Source organism: Thermobia domestica, chromosome 9 (genome assembly GCF_964235325.1).
Source record: "Thermobia domestica chromosome 9, izTheDome1.hap1.1, whole genome shotgun sequence".
NCBI lineage: Eukaryota > Metazoa > Arthropoda > Insecta > Zygentoma > Lepismatidae > Thermobia > Thermobia domestica.
In genome coordinates, this window is record NC_137462.1 from 61,902,108 (window position 1) to 61,924,373 (window position 22,266).

At 34.4% G+C, this 22,266-nt stretch overlaps 1 protein-coding gene across 1 annotated transcript in view; it reads right to left on the minus strand.

Annotated features, from left to right (window-relative positions):
• The window catches only part of LOC145660837 (uncharacterized), a 91,981-nt gene extending 76,469 nt beyond the window's left edge, over window positions 1–15,512 (minus strand). Inside the window, exons 1-3 of the mRNA XM_081726258.1 lie at window positions 15,413–15,512; window positions 10,462–10,602; window positions 675–776 (exon numbers count right to left, since the gene is read on the minus strand). Coding sequence (XP_081582384.1) covers window positions 675–776; window positions 10,462–10,519 — 160 coding nt within the window. The 5' untranslated portion in view covers window positions 10,520–10,602; window positions 15,413–15,512. The remainder of the gene's footprint in view (window positions 1–674; window positions 777–10,461; window positions 10,603–15,412) is intronic.
• Between the last annotated feature and the right edge of the window lie 6,754 nt (window positions 15,513–22,266).

Genomic DNA, 22,266 nt, shown 5'->3' on the forward strand with positions numbered 1-22,266 from the left:
GCTCGAGTTTCTCAACGGACACTTCGGAGAGACTTGTTGGTTTTCCTTACGAAAATAGCCATTGTCCTTAAATTTGTTGTACCATACGCAAACAGATTTGTCTGTAGGCACTTCTACTACATTCTACATTGGCACAACAAACTCAGATTTTGCAAATTCAAAAATGCATAAAGCACGCTTGCTACCACTAAGCAACATGATTCGCCACTACTATTCTTTAACACCTAAATTTCCAACTACGCTTTGGATCCTATTACGCGTTAGAAGTTGGAGAGATTTCCTACCTGCTGCTCTATCTTCCTTGGTTATTATGCTGTTGAGGTGTCTAACTCCATAAAGATTTATAGATAGTTCCACACTAATATAAAATCAAGAAAGCAATCGTTAATAGTTTTGTACGTCTTTAATTTCAATCATTATTTTTAGATAACAATTGTTTATGTTCTTTATCGACTTTAACAACAAAACTTTTCCCAGAGATTTGTGGTTATGTGATGAAGTACCATAATATGAAATAGAGCAATAACTTTTCTTGTTCCTCTTCATATCTGAAGTGTTACGCACCAGTCTTGCCACAGACATATCGCAGAGACTCCTTGTCATTCGTATTATTATAATTATGTATATACTAGTTTCTGTTCGAAAACAAACATTGTTATTCGTGTATTACTTACTTTTAAGCGGCTTGCATTCCCCGCTTCCTGAAGCAACTGGTACACTAGTCACGCATGCCTCAGTTTCAGTGCATTCACCACGACAAGGGAATATTACGGCATCTGGAATAAAGAAACTGTATACTAGCTAAAATAATATTAAAATAGACATAAAAGCACTTTTTGGATTGTTCAGTTTGTAGACTTTTTTCAGTGCATAATCTGTATGAAATATCAACATGTTGTTCAATGTGTGATACGAGTCAAATTTTAATTACAAAAGTTAAACATTTCATCACGTTACGATATCATTTGGGGGTGTTATGCAACAACCAGCCACCCCCCAAAAAATTAAAAGTGAGTTAACCTTGCAGGATGATTCGAACATATGTAAGAAACATATCCCAAAGAATCCTGATAACGCGTATAGGATCGGTCTGCCATCTATGAAGAGAAAAGCCAACGCACATACTTTAATATCTTATGGAGTCGAGAAACCTATAACTGCCATTTCCCAAAACTAACTCGTTGTGGGTTAATGGTTGTTGCATAATATCACCCATTTAATGTTACACAATTTTGGTTAATATATTTGTAACTTTGGTTATATTCGTGCAAAGACAAACAATACAATAGGAATCATTATAATAACGATTAAACAGCTCAATCTGTGACTCTAATCCCTAATAGTAAGCAATCATGTTAATAGATTTTGCTACATGGGGTTATCACTTACCTTCCTTACACGGATTTGTTCAATATAACGAAGTCCTTTAATAACACTACCCAACATGATTTTTACCTCCGGGAAAATAATAGTTGATTCTGAATGATTTTGGTGCGTAGAAAACGAAAACGATATCAATTTGAGCACATCGCCTCACAGTTATGAGATATTGTATGATATATATTTCGCTCATACATGTAATTTAGTCAAATCAAGAACATAAATTAAGCAAAGTTAACCGTCAAAAATCGAAAAGTACAAGTTTAAAATGGTACTTCGCCATAAGGACATTGTGTCTGTCAAAGCCCTCTTATCTCCTTTTTTCAAATAGATAACAATTATAATCATTGTTCCCAACAACATTAACAATAATGCCACTAAACGTACTGCGAAAAGTCACTAGAAACCCTAATTGTAATGTAAATAAGTTTACTAAAAGGTTGCTAAAAAGTTTTAAATGTTACTAAATCCCTAGTCTATCAATGGTAAACGAAACAAATCTTTCCTCTAAAATATGTTATCAAATCGCTAGATTTAGCAAGAAAATCTCAAAATTGGCAACACTACTTGTATGTTCTTTAGGTAAACCCATTTCATTTATTTGGTCATACTCACCGCATATCACTATGTATTTTCGTTTCTATAGCACATCGATGATTCAAAGTGAAAAATCTATGCCCCATCTTATGACGTTCTCCTCTCCTTGCAAAGAAAAAGTGTGGGTAGTCCCATCGTTGTGTGGAGAGTCAGAATTCAGAGTCGTTGACAAAGTCTCTTTAAGACGAAGCAATGTGTTGTTGACAAGCTCTCTTGGCAGGTATATTGTTTAATTGTGTTTGAATTATGTGTAGGGGTAACGTAATAGCCTTACGAGTAATACAGTTATCTAACATAGGTTTAAATCATGTTCACGTAAAAGTTAGTTTTTGCACAAAGTGATTGTGAAGAATCGACTTATCATACTTGACAAGTAATACGTAAGAATTTGGAAGTAAACACCTGTATCATGACAGAAACGATTTACGAATGTTCGTTGGGAAAGAGCAAGGGAATTACCAGGACATTTCAAAGACATCTCAGAAAAAACGCTACACCATTTGTTAAACAAGTTTGGAAATGAAATCTTTGAGTTTTACGTCCCACGGTTATGCCGGTTAGGCTAAAGGAGACGGTGAAGATGAGAAATGAATGAAATGGTGGAATGAAGAAAGTGGGAGGAAACGGGAGTACCCCGAGAAAACTCACGCACACGGTGTTTGTCCACCACAAAGTTCACTTGGCGGGGGAAAAAAGTTTGGCTACAGCAATTGGTGGTGTAGTGGTAGCGTACTAGACTTCCGAATGGAAAGTCTTGGTATGATTCCCCATCAGCTAGTATGATTTTTTCGCATAAAATAATGGCTGCAAACTGAGATTCATCTTCTGATGAAGAACTTACAAAACATCACTGGAGATAATTCGAGTAAACAGTATGTGCGTTCTACATCATACACTGCAATGATAAGTATGTTTCATATTTATATTAGCTTCCTCCTCTCCTTATTGACGTTTTCCTATCCTGTGTTTGCATCTTCCCCTTCTCCCCCTCTCTCTCTCACACACATACACAAAGTTGAAACGGAGCAAGAGCGCGATATATCTGATCTAGAGAATCTAATTAAATGCGAACTTCGGCGTCGTGCTTTTCGTGCTCTGAGGATAACATCTTCTTTCTTTCTTTTTCCTTTTCTTTTCTTTTCTTTTTTTTCTTTGTTCAGTTTGCATTAGTAGTCTGAAATGGAAGATATGACCAACGCTATCTACTGGGTATATTAGAATGTATTTTGGATCAGTACGTCCAATGAACACTACCGAAATTGCAATCAAACCAAGCGGAAAGAAAGCATGTGTGTTAAACTTTTAATATTATCGTAGATGTGTCTCGAAGATAAACAGTTCTACTGGAAATTGAGTATGCTATCGATTATGAAAGTGACATAATGAATGTTTAAAGCATCTTCTATATCAGCGTTTCCCAATCTTTTTCAACTTGTGGCACACTACAAGTGTAACTTGAATTCTTGCTTCACACCCATGTAGACATTATTATTATTATTTGTAAATATAAAATACCGTCGTAATTTATTTCTGTGATTACTAATCTCCTCACAGAGAAGAAAGCTCGATGACTGGTTTTCGGTAAATTATTATGTTTTTTTTTATTCTAATTTAAAAATAGAAAACAATTGCAATGAGATATAAGACTGAGGTTGTTAAAAATAAACTTTCTTTTTCGAAAACTGTATTCAACCTTCCACTAAGAAGGAAGATCACTAACTAACGAACGAACAAACAAATCGTTTTTACTTTTAAAACACATTTGTATGCATGTTTGCTTTGTCAAAAAGATCGAATGATATTACGGAACAGTCTGCAACAATTTTTAGAATCAATAATGGTCATAACAATGATAACAAATGCTTTTTTCAACATTCAAAATGTACAGAAAAGTAACCGAATATGAACATTGAAATTGTAGATTCATAGTAGAGGTTCATAGGAATGTGAAATATAAATATACATTTTCCCCTACGTTTTGTAATTTGATTGCCATGAATTAATAATTTTATTTCGATTTCCTCGCGGCACACCCGCGGATCATTCGCGGCACACCGGTTGGGAAACGCTGTTCTATATACTCGAATCGTTCTGAAAGAATATGAAAAAAACAAACGTTATTTCTATATTACTGTTGGAGTTCTGAAAACGGAACTTTATAATGTTAGGTTCTTTTTTTACTACTTTTGAATTCCACAGTTTTACCTGTTCTCCCTTTTCTTATTTTTTCTACTCCTTTCCTCTTCTCTCTCTCGCTCTCTCACTTTCCCTCTCTCTGCCTCATTTTTGAATCTCTTTGTAACAGACATTCATTAGTTTCAAGTTTTCATTTTATGTTTTTCACTTTCTCCCTACATTAACCTATGAATCTTGTTTCGTATCGGTTTTGTCATTACATTTTATCGAATCTAATACATGTGTAATTTGAAATTAGAATTGCGCTCATGTTGTTAGCTAATTTTAGTATGGGAGAGAAGAAACGAGGAGAGACAGGAGGTCTGTTTACCTGACACGATTTTGGGTAAGAAGGTATATATTTGGTGGCCTAACTGCATGGCGTTAGCTGTCGCAGTTTTTTGATGTGGAGTGTACAAAAATGTCTGAGTTTCGACACAGACATCAACCCTGTGCACAATATTTTTTAACAGAAGAGAATGTGTGTTTCTGTACAGACGTTACAGGTTTGGTGAAAAAATATAAGACAATCCAGATGATTGTCGATTGTTTACCGATTTCTCAAAATTTAGTTTGAAAGCCGTATTGCTTCATAATAGTAATACTTTACCATTAGTTCCGGTGCTTACATGCTGTTGACATGAAAGGAACCAATGCAATTTTGCATGTTATAAAACAGATATCATGGTTGGAAAATATGTGGGAACCTAAAAATTATTGGCTTTCTTTTTAGATTACAAACTTGTTTCACCAAATATTGCTTTTCTGTTTGTGGGATTCGTGCTAAAGACAGAGATCATGTGTTCCAACATTGGTGAAGGGGGAATAAGTTATCCCAGAAGTACGTATCAAAATCAGAGCCATTGGTTCCTTCTCATAAAATTCCTCTTTCTCCCTTGCATATAAAACTTGAGTTGATATATAACGTTTAGAAAGCACTCAACAAAGATGGTCACTCTTTTACGTACCTGAAAAATATGTTTCCTAAGATCATGTATACTTCTTTTACGTACCTGAAAAATATGTTTCCTAAGATCATGTATACTAAATTGAAGGAAGGAATTTTTTTTGGCCTCAAATCAGGAAAATCATTTTGGACGAATCATTTGAAAATCTTCATCAAGAAGCTGAGATAGAAGCTTAGAAGTCCTTTAAAAGCGTCGTACGCAGGTTTCTTGGAACAGAAAATAATGTAATTATGGAATATTGGTCAGAAAATTTTTAAAATGCTTGCAGTATGTCCTTACAAATTCACTTATTCCATTCACATCGAGACTTTTTCCATAACAATGTAGGAAGTATTACTGATGAACTAAAAGAAAAGACTTCATCAAGATATTTCCGTGATGGAGAAGAGATATCAAGATCGTAAAGACCCAGCAATGATGGGAGTCTGTTGTTGCTTTCTTCTGCGCGAGAGCAAACAACGTTACAAGAGACCGCACAAACGCAAACGTTACAATATAAGACATCAGTAGTATTTATATAGCCTGACAAAAGAGGGCACTTAATAATGAAATCATCATCAAAAGTTTGAATAGATATTTCTGTGGCCTTTTATAAACATCTTATCTCCGTAAACCCAAAGTGTTTGAGCTCTTCTCTGGGCCACTGTTACGTATTATTGCGTCAATATCAATTTACATTAGTAAGCAGATTTCAAAACAGAGTTGCTTGATGTCATAAGTGTGTTGAAACTATAGGCCTGACAATGTAGCAATGTGTATCAAAACATTGTAATGTGCATATAATATGGTAGGAACTCGATTATCCGACACAGTATCCGAGATATTTCTCAGCCCCTATTTAACCGATCTAATTCAAATTTTACATAACTAGATAGCCCTAGAGGCTTAACCTCTAAATTTGCTGTATATCGGTTGAATACAGGCTAAAAATATCCCGAAAACTGTGTCGGATAATCTAGGCTATACTGTTTATAATGCGAACAATAAATCTGTTCATATCTTTTGAATATGACGTGAGAAGGCATTCTTATGGCGACCTTCGAAATCAGCGTGACAGTTTCCTTAAAAATCACCTATTTGGATCGCAGAAGTATAAAAAAAAGTTTTTATTTGTGGGACAGTGTAATTATAGGCATAGCAGTGTGAGGAATGATGTAGAAGAATCACTATTGAAAGTGAACGCTCAATCTTGTATTCACAAATAGTATTCCTGCAAAACTGTCGATCTAATTATGCTTGACACCATTGTCTTTTATCAACTACAGATTAACTGCTTCCTCTTACGATTTGGATGCAAGAGGGGGAAATCTCTTGTGATTAAATTCTCATGGGCCAAAATCTCACTGGAACATATTCCCACGTGGGCAAAACCTCACCGTTTGAATTATCGCAGGCTAAACTTTCGCATAGAATTCTTGCCTAGACGAAATTTTGCCTGCCCAAAACCTCGCGGGACGAAATCTTGCCTACGACATAACCTCGCAATTCAAACTCTAGAGAGAGGAAATTTTACGACAGTGATTTTTTCAGTGAAGTACGTTCATAATATCGCCGAATGAATATAAATTTAAAATAGCATATATAGTTAAACCTTTAGTAACAAATACATCCATAATACGGACTGACCTTTTTATCCCTCTAAGAATATATGTACTATCACGGTAAAGATAAGCAGAAATCTCAAATACTTTAAAAGTGGACACGGAGAGTCCCCAATCCACTAATACCCTATAACATATTACTAACATATTACTTTACCTCTCGTAACGAATACGAACTATTCTTACTTCAAGCGTGTTAATAGAGGGAACTTTGCGTTTCTGCAATTTAAAAGTAAATGTAAGTACAGTACGTAAACAGATAATTAATTTCAAATAATTCAGTTCTTTCCAAGTGATGATAATACAGGGAACATCAAGTTAAATGTTTAGAAAAAGTGTAAAAATTGACTCTGTCCACCTTAGAATTAATTTTCGAAAACACTGTTACACGATTACACTTAGAATATGGATTTGTATACATAATTTTATTTTCTTAACTTAAGGAGTTCAAATATAGTAGTTTTTGCACCAACAAATAATCCCCGGTTGGTTTCATAGTTTACTAACTAAACAATTTAACTGAAATAGATTCGAGATATTTCTTCTAATTAGGGTTTAATTTAAAATTATGTATCAATTTATTTTAATCCGTAAATCCTTTTCGTTTTGTGTCTAAATTAAATATTTTTGGAATATTAATTTTACATCGTATTATTGTTATCTTGTAGCCAGATAGACTGATATGTATTTTATGGCGATGTTTTGTTTGTACAAGGTTTAGGCCTAGAGAAATTTAGTTCTCGAAGCTTTGATCAGGCGAGATTTTAGTTACGGGATAATTTATCTAGACAGGATTTTGTCCAGTGAGGATTTTAATAAGGAGATGTTTGCCAAAGAAGAAAAATGTGACCGCGGGATTTTGAGAGGATTTTGCCCTTATACTGCATTTCTCTCTGGTTTCTTCCGATTCCTTACACTGCATTTCTACGTCATACAATGATGAACTGAATGTAGCAAAATTAGAAGTCTCAATAAGAACAAATGTTTTTTATAGTTTGTAACAGACTGAAGTCTTGGGCGCGAAAACTAGTATAATATAAATTTTATTCTTTCTCTTTGCACAAGAGCGGTAACCATTTAGACGCCAGCAACCTTTTTAATCTTTGTTTCAATACATTTATTTTCTGTATAGTGAAGGAAAATGTGTTCTATGAAAAGAGTGATGGTTGGTGGATTGGAGTGATGAATGTTGTGTTTTCTTATGGTCTAACATCTAAATTCTTTAATAACAGTTATCAAACTCTAAATTTCATCGTGCATTACTTATTACCTTATGGTCATGGTTAGTCATTGATGACCACTTAAATTTTAGTTTAAGTTGTTTCTTCCTAATTAATCACACTATGGCCAGTACTGAGCCCGTGTTGATAAAGATGAAAGTGATATTCTCAGTTTTTACCTGACACACTTATTGTGGCACTCTGGTTCTAGAGGGGATAGATGGGAAGTCAGGAAATGCCTAAAAATATGTTACTTTCATTATATCCGGTGAAGGTTACTCTGATGCTGTCCCATATAAGGACAATATTAGGTAGCCGGCTGGCAAGCTACTAGAGAATGAGAAATCTGCCTGACTTCTAAGTGACAACTAAAAAGTTAAATTGGATCTGGAAGGGTATGTGCTATCTCATCCTGGTTTCATTGAGGTAAGTAGAACTTGTGAAGTGATATTTCTACCGCAGGAGGTGAGAGATCACATTCTACTTCCAAAATGGCACCTAGGTTGTGCTCCTAGGTCCGGAAAATAAATCTCTGGTCTAGTAAGCTCATCTTCCTTTAACTATTTTGCTTAGTTCAGAATTCACGTCCTATCAGGCGAGGAACAGCTCCCAAACGTTAATGCTCCCTAAAGGAAAAAATGAAATGAAATCTTTGAGTTTTGCGTCCCACGGTTATGCCGGTTAGGCTAAAGGAAACGGTGATAAAGAGTAACGAATGAAATGGTGGAATGAAGAAAGTGGGAGGAAACGGGAGAACCCCGAAAACCCCCCACACACGGTGTTTGTCTACCACAAAGTTGGGATCGAACCCGGGACCCCAAGCACCAGAGGTGAAAGCTCTGCCACTGAGCCTCCGCGGCCCCTCCCTAAAAGGAGATAGCCATCATCAACCGTCGGATCTAGTAATGTACGACGTACTTCTACCGTAAATATAGGAAGTTCCGTGTTGCTTGGACTACCATTGGAATTGTTTAGTGATCCTCCCCCAAAAAGGGTGACCTACATGTACCATTAGGTTAGGAAGGTAACATTATTATAACATGTACGTATACCTAACACATAAAAGGCACGTGGTTCGGTATTGCGTAGACGAGTCTGCTAGGCGTGACCCCACAAATTGCAAAATGAACATGGCTTGTCGCCGACAGTATGCATCACTCATTGGCTTTCGTAATATACGGCTTACTTCTACCGTAACGAGAGAAAGTCCGGTTTACTTCTACCATAACTAGAGAAAGTCCCGTCTTGCTTGGAGCATCTTACCAGGAAAAAAATCAGTCTATTCCCGTAAGAGAAACTAAACGGGAACTGGGGAAAGCTACCGATCTTACCTAGGTAGATCTCTGGGAAAAGGTTTCCAATCCCAGTGGAAGGAGGAATATCTCAGTGATAAGTGGCTGATGTTAAACTCAAATGCTGAATTAACCCTTGAATGCAGCGTGTAGCTAGTTAGCTACATGCTTAGTTCTTGCGTATAAATCTCACAATAGTTATTTTCGTAAGTCATTTTGTCGCAGCTTGTATACATCCCTCTTTGCAAGTACTACTAGAAATCGATGAAAAAGTTACTTTTCTTTCATTAGAAGACTTTTTCCTGTGAAGTGATACTTATGTCTTACCTTTCAGTTATTCTATAGTGCAATATAAATATGTTTAGTATCTGTGAACGTGTAAAAGAAGTCTTCAACACTTAATATTACTAAAACTAAAAACAAACTCTAACCACAAAGTATATATTGTGACACAGGTTCGAAGTCTAAACTGCAGTATGTACCTAAATAGCTATAAATAGTTAATAATAAATTGTTAACCTAAATTTTGGTCCTAGGGTTTTAAATTAGTTTTCCTATAATTTACAGCATAAAATTATACTCATGGTATTTAAAAAATAAAACATAATGAATTTAAGGGTTTATGAAAAAACATCGCATCCCCGAAGATATACCAACTTTTCGAAGTGCTCGCTGTGCCTATACGCAGAAAACGGCAAACATTGATCGATAGAGGTGGGCAAGGTTGTGAATGATCAAGCACCTACAACTTTGCTTAGGACTCCCAGATTGTGTTTAAATCTGTTGGGCTGTGATAAAACCGGGGCTGCAGTAGCTAGTGCTTGCAAGAAGTAAAGGTAAATTTTGTTTATAGGGCACTGACACCATGTCTGGATAGCATTGAAGGACCTAGCTCGCCAGGAGAGGCGACTCGAACAGTGGAATAAATTGTAAAGCACTCGAAAAACTGTTGTGGGAGTATCGCACTCTCTGGATGTTGGTCCGGGATCACATCTCTAAAGCGCATCAAGACGGAAGGACAGAATAAGTGCACGAGGACAATACGGCAAAAATATGAAAGGACCACAGGCTGGAGGATATGTTGTGCCAGTCTTTAAATTAGACTAACCGGTCGCAGCATGTCATTATGACATATGAAATACTGGTGGTAGAACACTACGTCTGTAATGTCGTTACTACTTATTGTATGTAAGATTAAGAGATTAAAGATAAGCATTACAATAATAACCTTTTTCGTTTGCTTTGATATCCTTGCACCCCCAGAAAACTCTGAAAGGATTTTCCATTTCATCACACACTGGAAAGTACTCTCTCACACATACTTCTCGCTCCAAATCGCATTCTACATTACTGCAAACCTTTACCAAACCTGTAATTAAAAAATGTGTATAAGAAAGAAAGATCGTTTCCGAAATTCATTCAACTATAGAAATTGTAAAATAACATTGTATTTTTCGTTTTATGATATGGCAGGAAAATGATAAGATATGCAAGAAAATATTTGACTGAAATTCTGCGAAGATTAGAAGCGGTTAAATGCAATCAGTATTGACATTTTCACAATTTTGAAATCGAATGCACGTTATACTGTGGAGTTTTGCTACTGACGAACCGCTATAACTCATCCTCTGTATAGGCATATGTTCTAGATAATTCAAAAAATATTATTTCAAACTAGGTTTAGAAGGATGATGTTCATATTTAAAAAATAAAAATGCTTTATCACTTCTCAAATGTTAAAACTGAGCCTAAGGATGGGAGAATCTGTATATGTTTAACCTTCTTAACAACTATATTCAATAGTATTGCATGTACAATAAATTTTTGAGTACTTTATATAATTCTTTATTATAAATCTGTGCCGTATACACTCGTTAAGTATCACAATTCATCTTCATCATTCTACAGCTATTACGTATTTACTATTTACAATATCTTCACAATACTCATATCGTAAACATCAACTTAAAATATTCATCGTAATAATGTATCTTATTTGCACAGGTACTGCATAACCTACATAACCCCGCACCCCTTAACTACATAACGGGTATTCTTTATTTGTAAACACTTCTGTCCATATCCTATTTCCAACAATTCTCCCCCTGTACAAAAGGAGAACCTACCCTAATAAAACAAAATAGTCCTACGAATACAAAATCCCCCATAAATTCAATCTATACCTATTTCTAGTTACAAAATCAATAGCACCGGTGATAAATTTAATCTAACTAACTAATAAATAAATTTCTATTCCCTACGTAGTATTTTCAGCCAACATTCATTCTAGTTTATTAAACTTCCATCGAGACTCTTATGACTTGAATGGCTCCTTAAATATAATATCCAAATGCATATACTAGGTTACCACATTATCAATATTCTCAATTTTCAATGCATTTACCTCCAGGTATTTCTTTATTTTTCCTATATGTAATCGCACTTGCTCTAATACTCCCTCTCGTCTTTTCAACTCCCCTAGAACTAACTTCTCAAATATAAGTTTCGTCCAATTGTAGCATTACCATGATTATTTATATATATAATTTATTACAGGCCTGGGAGTACATACAGATAATGTTCACAGATCTAAGCCCCTTGAAGGAAATGGATAGTTTCAATGTGGAAATTCATTGGTTGTCACGTATTCATTGCTCCAAGACGTGCTGCACCTCCTTGTTATAAGGGAACTGTTGACTTTCAAGTGACTTTTATAGGAATGAAGATACAAGAGACACATGAGATGGAAATACAAATGTTTTTTCAGGACTTATCATCGAAATGTTTCCAGTAGGTAGATACCCTTGGTGCAACGCTAGAGACATGATAATCTTTCACTACGATTGAAAGTACTCAACAAAATTATTGCTAGTTTCACTATAATTTGCAGCATCGAAACAATATGAGGTACCGTAAAGTTTTAACACATATCGACATACTTGAACTTTCACGTAGAAAGCAAATAAGGTTACCAAGCTAGAGGTACGGTGTTGGCTTTAGGGTAACTAGATATATCCCGATTCTAGTTATTATTATATTTTAATATGAGGCAGCCTCATGAATGTACCATTACCATGTGAATTTGTGCTTAGAAGTAATCGAGCAATTCGAATTTTGGAAAATCTGAAATTTTGAACCATAAGTGCGAATGAAACGAAATAACCATCAAGGGATATGTAGCTCATTATTTCTCCACAACGATATGATGTTTAAACCGCACCAATACTTTTAGAGGTTTAGCCAAAAATTATTGGATTTCAGTATAATGTGATGCCAAATAACATCAGAGCTCTATCCTTTATATACACTATCTTACATCAAATGTGTGAGGTATATTTGAAATCTCATACCACAAGAATATGAGCTCTTAACGTCAATAATATTTTTGAGAGTGGTGAAAAAGAATATGTTAATTACCAAATATATGTCAATATATAACTTTATAAAATCCAACTTCAGCGCATATTTCCATGTATGGGGTATAAAATATTGTCAATCATATTTACAGTTGCCATTATCCGTGAAGATGTTTAACAAATTTACGCTGTTAGCGAACTCACCAAAGATAAACTCTATCTATTGCAAAAGTATATTTCAAATAAAGTCTTGTTTTTCATTCAAGAACAATAATGTGGAGCTACTGACGGAGGTAATAACATTACAATCTTATAAGTCAGCTAGTGTTGTCCTACTAATTTGGAAGCTGCTATAAAAACAGCTTAACTTAAATTATTCTCTTCAGTTCTATACCTGAGGGTATGAAGTGCGTAAAACACATATCATTGTTTTCCAGGAAACAACAAAAAACACTTACTTAACCACTAAATACATATTTGACATACTACATTAAAATTGGTTAATTACGTCATCAACACGTATACAACAAAATCCAGCCAACCAAACGTTACAGACCAACAAAAGATATACAAAGCTGGTTTTAACTCATTTTCGCCGAAATTGGACTTACGTAATTCTTGCAAACAGGTACAGATATTATAGTTCCAAAGTAGGATTGTTCAAAAACGGATACTTTAACAATAAGAATAAATATCTTAAGAAATAGACTACATTACATTTTCCTACCAAACAGACTAAAATTAAGAGTAGTAAAGAAGATAAGATATTACGACAAATCTTATATACTAATGATAACGTCTTTACGGACTTATAGAGAAGCTCTAAAGATATGAAAGATTTATTCTTATTATCCTCCAAAAGTTTAAAGCCTTTACTAAGCCAAATAAACTAATTTCTAAAAACAAATATGCCACAAAATTTTGCAGAAAATGATAATGGATTGGTTTCTATTTTTACCAGACCTCTTGTACAGCCTTTTTCTTCAAGTACGTTATTAATTCTTCACAAATGTTTTTATTATCTGCATTTGAGTGTTTTTATTGAAATTTGTTGTAGTTTAATTTCGATCGTCAAGTTAGGTATGAAACTAAAGGTAGAACAATGTGTCTACGACAATCCGGTGGCAGCTCCTGTGCTTCAGATTTCACGATAAGATGTGAACCCTAACTTCCTATAAAATTCATCAACCTACAAAATATGTATGAACAAATATTTTTTAAAAAAGTCTATGTATTACGGAATTATGCATGAACATATATATTCAAATGGAGTTTTAACATTGCCAGGCAGTACCATAAAATACTTCCAAATACTGTCATTACATCCTAATGTAATTTATCTCTAATCACCACGGAAGTATATTTCAAACAAGAGAAGAATCATTAAAATCGACGTATCTATGTCGATGTAATACCTGAACATATACATAATGAACTCGGTTAATTACGGTATTAATACTGTATCCGATAATGTGTTTCATATTCCAGATTCAAAGTATATCACGAATGACGAAATTTACATGGGACAATCGGAAGGATACAATTATTTGAACAAAAGAAAAGAATCGTCGAAAACGGTGCACTTTCGTTATGCAACTTCTGAATTAGTGTACCCACAATACATGGCTTAATTAAGAATCACATCCTTTTTTGAAGTTGGTTGCAGTTTAATGTTAAAATTTTTAACTCCTGAATCCGCTTGCACGCACACGTATATGGACCCACACAGTGCTTCTACAGGGGGTTCGACATATATCATTCGTTACATGTAGTAATAACGAAAGTATACCTATTCTGAAGCCAGTTGTTCTCCCACACGAACTAAAATACATGACACTCAAGACTAACTGCTGGAGTTTGTTGGTTTTCAAAACTCTCACACAAAGTCTTCTAAACTAAACAGAACACAACAGAGAAGGAATATTTTGAGGCCAAAAATATGAGTTCTAAGTTTTATTATTAGTCTTTCAATTAGAGCACAAAAGTCATTATTTATACATTTTTGTATAATGTAAAATTTTGATTACAAGTCCTAAAACTTTCATTGTAATTGACCAAATGGTTCTTAAGGTATATTCAATTTTGTGATGTTATGCGAAGAATGGTATTTTGTTGATTTTAAATCACCGCCTCTCCCAGCGGCTGCTAGGCATTTAACTCCCGGTTCGAAGAGTTAAATAAGATCTTCCTTGGAAGTAATTCATTAGTCATTAGATGGAAACTGTATCGAAATATGATCAATGGTTCTCGAGGAGATGGTTGAATTGCTATTTTTCATCTAGTGTTCAGTCCGGGAATTATTTAAATGTTTTTTATAATTAATTAATAATTCAAAATAAAATGTATGTTTTATCCTAAACACGAAGAAGGGAACCTAAATAAACCTAAATAAGAGGAACCATACTAACATGCTTCGAGTAGATGAAAACATTTATAATTGAGCGGCTATGGGAAAGACAATGATAAGTGCTACTTCTATTGAAATTGAATTGTCAATTGTATTTGGTTGGGACGGGAACACAGAACCAAATTTAGACTGTTTACTTTTTGAAGTGTATTTGCAAATGTCAGAGGAAGCATGTTTTGTATGTGTTACATTGCATTCCATGAGAGTGTTGAACTCTCTTTTCCAGTTTACTAGAAGCTTAACAACTGTATATTTTATCATAGTCTTTCCTTGATTAGTTTAGTTTACAAATTGCCCTGTAACAAATAACTTGTTGTCCCATAACAAAACGTTGTGAAAAAATAGATTATATTCGTAACTATCACCAAAATTTTAAATCCTTTAAAGAATATGAAAACAGTTTCAAAATTACGTACCATCACTGGCAGATTTTTCATTAAAATAATATTTCGTTTGAGGGTAAGAAACATTCACTTCAACACAGACTGTCAATCTTAGAAGGAATGCAAAAATGACGCATCCGCCTAAAAAATATAAACAATTTAATTTAATGTATTAAGGTAATGTACAGATGCAGACATCAAGAGAAACAAAAAGCATGTTTATTGAGAAGAGAAGAGAAAGAGCAGAAATGCGTTTGCTAGAATTTCATTTAAAAATTAAATAAACTTAAATCAGAAAACAGTTTAACGTCCCACGATTATGCAATTTAACCTAAAAGCGAGGGGTGCTTATGAAAGTAAATGGTTGTGAAGGTAATGGTTTTGTGGTTTCTCACTGCAATCGCACCCGGGACCAAATCCAGCAAAGATGCACACTTTAGCCACTAGACTAGCCAAAAGGACTAGAGTTAGATTAACGCGCTCATACCAATTATCAATGTTTCATCGCTCCGAGATCTACTTAAGTTATACCGCTCTCAGATCTACTGCTTCAAACTCATGAAATCCATAACCAGTTTCATCATTGCTTACCAATACCAAGTATAATTCAACTTTGTTTCCAACCTCAACGAGTAATAACTGAATGTGGTCTGATACATATTTCTGAAAACAGGCTTCAATTAACAAAGGGTGTTCGGAACCCTTGTTAGGCTGCAGATAATCTCATATAGCCTAGTTCCAGAACGGAATGTTAAACACAAATCAACTACTACGACAACGAAAAAGATATATTATTGAAGGTGTTCTGCAGATCATTTTCTTCATAATGAAACTTTATTCGTATCAATTATTGCAGAAATAACCCCTATGTATATGAACAAATATTTTACAGAATATTTGTGAAAGCTTCCAAATACTCACAAACCTTTAAGAAAGTTAGATATAGAATGTCCTGTTAAAAGTAAGTTTTAACAGGCAAAGGAGGTTATTTTTGGCATTATTAATAATCATCAGTAGCTACATTTGCTGCCGAAACGTTGATGTTATTTGTTTCTTCTGAAATAGATGAACAGGAAGAACACGTTTTGACCTCACACCACTAGCAATAATGTAGTTAATTATGATGATTTATAAACAAATTGTGAACGAGGTGTTGGTTGGGTGAAACACTCCCTAGATTTTTCGTACTTTAATCACTTTGTAAAGATATTTTATGCACGGGATGTTAAACTTAAATGAGTTCCTCAAGGCCAAAATTCTTAAGATATTTCATATTCTGTCAAAACTCGAATTCAAGATGTACGTATATTTCAAGGTGAAATATTACGATCAATTCAAGAAGCTTATATTTCAGCGTATAAGGGAGAATATTTTTTATAATTTCCAATACATTGTACTCAATTCCAGTTTACTTTAGTATAAACCATTGCTTAATTTCTTAAAGAATTAATCATAATGTTTGCTAGGTTATCTTTGACATTTTCAAGTATGTGTTGCATTTTACCTTTATTTATTTAATGAAATGAGAGCTACACGTGATTAACCGGTTAGCATGTTTGCTCTGTCGTTGGGGCAACTGGTTCGATTCCTGGAGGGAGCTCGGGTGATTCGGATCCCATGTTTTCTGTAAGACCTCGCGTCTGCAAGGAACTTTAAACTCTCAACAACAAAACAATAATTGTCGACTTTTAATTTGCTTAACCTAAGCGTCGAAACCTTGGTATTAAACGAAATGAGTAATGAGATTCAAAAATTGAGTTGACTTGAGTTGATTTTGAGTTTGACGTGTCGTTCAGCAGCGGGACTTTATGAGACGTTGACCTACAGATTAATGTGGAATCCCAACCATAGGAGCTCCAGTCGGGAATCGAACCCTGGTTGCCTACGCCAATGGTGCGTATGCGGTTCAGACATTGAGAGAGATTGAGTAGAAATCTTTCAGACTCAAGGACTCTGATATTAACATTTCTATCTTTAATTTCTTACTAATAGAATCCCAGACAGAACTGAAAGAGATTATTTAATAGGGACATAATATCTTGAAAAGGAACTTGAATAACTAATTAAATTTTAAAATTTATCGTTATAACTTGGAAACCATCAAACTCAATAATAGTAATAGAGTTCTTTTAATAATAGAATGCTTAAGGGACATCCTGTGGCAAAAGCTGAATGTTCAAGAGATGTGTTTCGATTACTTGCAGATGTATTTTCATACGCTTGAAAGGATTGAGATGTTTCTTGGCTATGATACATAATAGTCAATACTAGTTGTGATTTACATAATGATTTATGAATGTCTAGATTAACTTTAAAATAATATACGGAATATTTGCATTACATTCACTGGCAAAATCTGGAGTTCAAGAGATATATATGTGCTTTATAAATATCTTGCAGATATATTTTCATGCGTATAGAAACGTGTATGTTTCTCGGTTATTATGTAAATCATATGTTTGAGTGTTTAACTTTTCAATAATTTATTTGAAAGTTACTCATTCAACTAGTTTTTGAAAAAACAATTATCAAATAAATTCTAATTTTCTACATCTCATAAATACTCACAGCTTCCATAAGTCATTGTCTTCATATCTGTATACAAGGAACAGAATAGTCAAATGAGGTTTTGAATAACAAATGCATTTATAGGCACCTGGAAATGAATTTATAAATCGTTACAAACTACCAAATTCTATACTAAAGACATTGAAGAATTATGGCAAACCATTAAGCATAGAACAATGACCTTCCTCACAAGTTTACAAATAGAAATCTTGCATACATTATTTTGTAGGATCGGACTTGTCAAAGAAATGGGTTTATATTTCAGCATTTTGAACTTTAGCTTGATTAACAATATTCCTGTTTGTTCTTCTTATATAGTGTGTGCAACAAGTGCGGAGATATATGTCGCCAAAAGAAAACAGGAGTTAAACCAAAACGAGCATAATAGTTGTTGGTTACAAACACTTCTGTCGAATAAGAAAAGAAAACAACAACACTTCTGTTAAGAAATGAAGAAAAGTAAACGTCGAAGGATAAACAAGTGATACTCTCTCTTTTCTAGCTTAAACGTATTATACTTGTTATGTACGTATTTGTAAACTCATAATTTTATTGAATACTTTAATTTTTATATCATAGTTTCTAACAATGATAAGTACCCAATATACGTATTTAGTCAGGCCTCATATTATTTAAATATTTTATCTCCTAATCTGAGAAAGCATTTCCCGATTGAAAAAATGCTCCTAGATTTCCGGAAAGTCTTCTATTTCTTCTATTTTCTCACTCCATCATTTTTCTCTGTTTGATCATCTGTTTCCTTTAGCCTCTAAATTTGCCAACTTAAACATGATTTTAGACTGTATATTAGGGTGTATCGAAAAAGAACCTTTTTCGGAATCCGGTTACGGCTAGTGCGGATTTTTGGCCAAATGGTATTAATAAAACGTATAAAAGATCACAACTCGATCAGACAACTCCTTCTGCTGCCGAATAGTGCCCAAATATTAGAAAAATCAACAAAAGATTCACTTTTCAACTGATTTTCCAAAAAATATTTTTTAAATATTTCCTATATTTTTCGGTCTTTTATATTATTGAAATAGCATTGGAAAGGAGAAATAAATACATAAAACAAATTTATTACGGTTATTTCTGTACACCATAAGCATAAAAACCTAGTAAATTATTTGTAAAAATGCACTGATTTTCTGGCGTATCGTACAACTAAATTTTAATATAAAATTATTGAAGTCTCTTGAATAACGAAGAAAACACTTTAGTGCTAAATTTTAAGAGCAGTAATAGTAAAAATAATTTGCTCCCAATGACTTATGCATCTGTTTATCACACTAGATCACCTGCCTCCCACCTCTCCCCAAACGCCTCTTCTCTTGTACTTGCCCAGCTGAAAGGATCTGTCTTATCAGTCGCCAGTAGTCAACCAGCTGTGTCGAACGTGATTGTCGCTGCTTGAGTTATTTATTAGTGCTGTAGAAAATTTTAAGTAAATAATTTGTTTTCGTGTGAAGTGCAGTTGTAGAAGTGATAACAGTGTTTCAGTTGTGTTAAGTATTTTTTATTAGGAAGAGAGTGACAGATACACTGACGTTATGGCATCGACAAGTTTGTTACGGTCTGACGTTAGGAATAGCATTTTTGGGACACCCAAGGAATTGGGTAGAACACAGCTACCAACCGTTGAAATGTATTGAGACAATACCTATGGCAGCGAGAAGAAAAAAATGAGAATTTCGGGATCCCGGAAAGAGCCTTCAACAAACTATTTATCTTCTATCGTCGCCAGGAAGATTGTAGAAAATTGAGATTACGCCTCAATCTTGTGGTTCTTTGATCTAGAAGAAAAGACGCATCTAGCACTGGCACTTTTTTTCCTTTTTCGCAGTTGCAGGCAAGAGGATCGGAACACTTACAAAAGACTATATCAAATGAAATATTTTTGGCAGACTGTTGAAAATCAGCAATTCGTTTCGCAGAAGTTTGAAAACCGGACTTTGCTGAGTTTTGCAAGTCACGGACAATATTATGGTACTTCAATATCATTGCAACAATCCTTCTGACACTGAAAATTGGTTCGCCGCTGATTGAGGCGTAATCTCAATTTTCTACAATCTTCCTGGCGACGATAGAAGATAAATCCTTTGTTGAAGGCTCTTTCCGAGATCCCGAAATTCTCATTTTTTTTCTTCTCGCTCCCATAGGTATTGTCTCAATACATTTCAACGGTTGGTAGCTGTGTTCTACCCAATTCCTTGGGTGTCCCAATAATGCTATTCCTAACGTCAGACCGTAACAAACTTGTCGATGCCATAACGTCAGCGTATCTGTCACTCTCTTCCTAATAAAAAGTACTTAACACAACTGAAACACTGTTATCACTTCTGCATACTGCACTTCACACGAAAACAAATTATTTACTTAAAATTTCCTACAGCACTAATAAATAACTCAAGCAGCGACAATCACGTTCGACACAGCTGGTTGACTACTGGCGACTGATAAGACAGATCCTTTCAGCTGGGCAAGTACAAGAGAAGAGGCGTTCGGGGAGAGGTGGGCGGCAGGTGATCTAGTGTGATAAGCAGATGCGTACGGCATTGGAAGCAAATTATTTATACTATTACTGCTCTTAGAATTTAGCACTAAAGTGTTTTCTTCGTTATTCAAGAGACTTCAATAATTTTATATTAAAATTTAGTTGTACGATACGCCAGAAAATCAGTGCATTTTTACAAATAATTAACTAGGTTTTTATGCTTATGGTGTACAGAAATAACCGTAATAAATTTGTTTTATGTATTTATTTCTCCTTTCCAATGCTATTTCAATAATATAAAAGACCGAAAAATATAGGAAATATTTAAAAAATATTTTTTGGAAAATCAGTTGAAAAGTGAATCTTTTGTTGATTTTTCTAATATTTGGGCACTATTCGGCAGCAGAAGGAGTTGTCTGATCGAGTTGAGATTTTTTATACGTTTTATTGATGCCATTTGGCCAAAAATCCGCACTAGCCGTAACCGTATTTCGAAAAAAAGTTTTTTTCGATACACCCTACTGTATATCGACAGTCCAAGCTGATTGTTATCATTTCTGATATCTATATTTTGCCACTTGTAACAAGCCAAAGAAAATCGTAAAAAATTCAGATTCCCTACGGATCTTTATTTATTGTCTTCTTCTCAGTCTATGAAATTCCTCCCAGAATAGGTTTCGCAATGAACGTTGATATGTGGTAAGTGCATATTACGAGGTTACGTGGCATATTACTTGATCCAAACTCTGATATATTTGATGTTTTTGTATCAATTATTACCTATATTTTATTAATTATTATTCTGGGGTCGACCTAAATAATTGAGCATGTGAGCACGTTTGAGCATAAGCACTAGAAAAGTCAATAGCGAGCCATAAGTCTGATCGAACCGAAGATCCAATGACGATAGTGAGCACGATCACGACTGAGTGCGATCTCCATTAATGGTGAGCCCGAGCCCTTGCAAATGCAAGCTAGCAAAGTAAATCGATACGACATAGGGTATTATGAGTTTTATTGAGAATAGCATACCTTAGCTCCGGTGAGTACTAATACGAACTCTTTTAAGATAATAAGCCTAATCCCATAGACAGATAGCCAAAGTTTAAGCCAAACGGCAACAAACAACGTTAAAGAAAACAACTACATGTTTTTCTGTGAAAATACAGTGCTTCAGGAAAATATTGATAAGATTCAACATATATCAAAATACTAAACTAGGTATCTTCAATACTAACAACATTAACAATGAAGATCTACTATGAAATTACTATTTAATTAATTCTGACTTCGCTATTCTTCACAAGCCGCGATGTTCAGCTATAAAGGCTCCACAGCCTGGTGAACGTGGAGTCGCGGGTTCGTTTTCTGATTGCACCACTTTTTGTTTTGCTTTTTCATGTGTAATTTTATTATGTATACTTTAATTTTTTTAATAAAAATGGTTCTCTCACCGGGAAAGTAACTTTCGTGTATATCTGGATAGTTCTCTACAAATGTTCAAAAACGTAAATAAATATCATCCAATGCTGTTCAATGAACGTGGGGCGTCTGTAGTATTCTATTTCAAAAGTTGTTTGTGAACATAAACTCATTGGAAGCATCAGAAGATAACATACATCTTGAATACTCCTATTAGACAATGTTAAAGTGCATATTGGAAGTTTCTTGTTTACTGATGCATCACGTCGGACACATTTTGATATGTTAAAACATTGTCCAAAGGTAGTCTAAAAAGTATCAGGTCACTGGTGTATTTTTTTCAGAAGTACCTTAAACTAAAATAAACAATAAAACGAGAATTGTTTGGAACATATTCTGC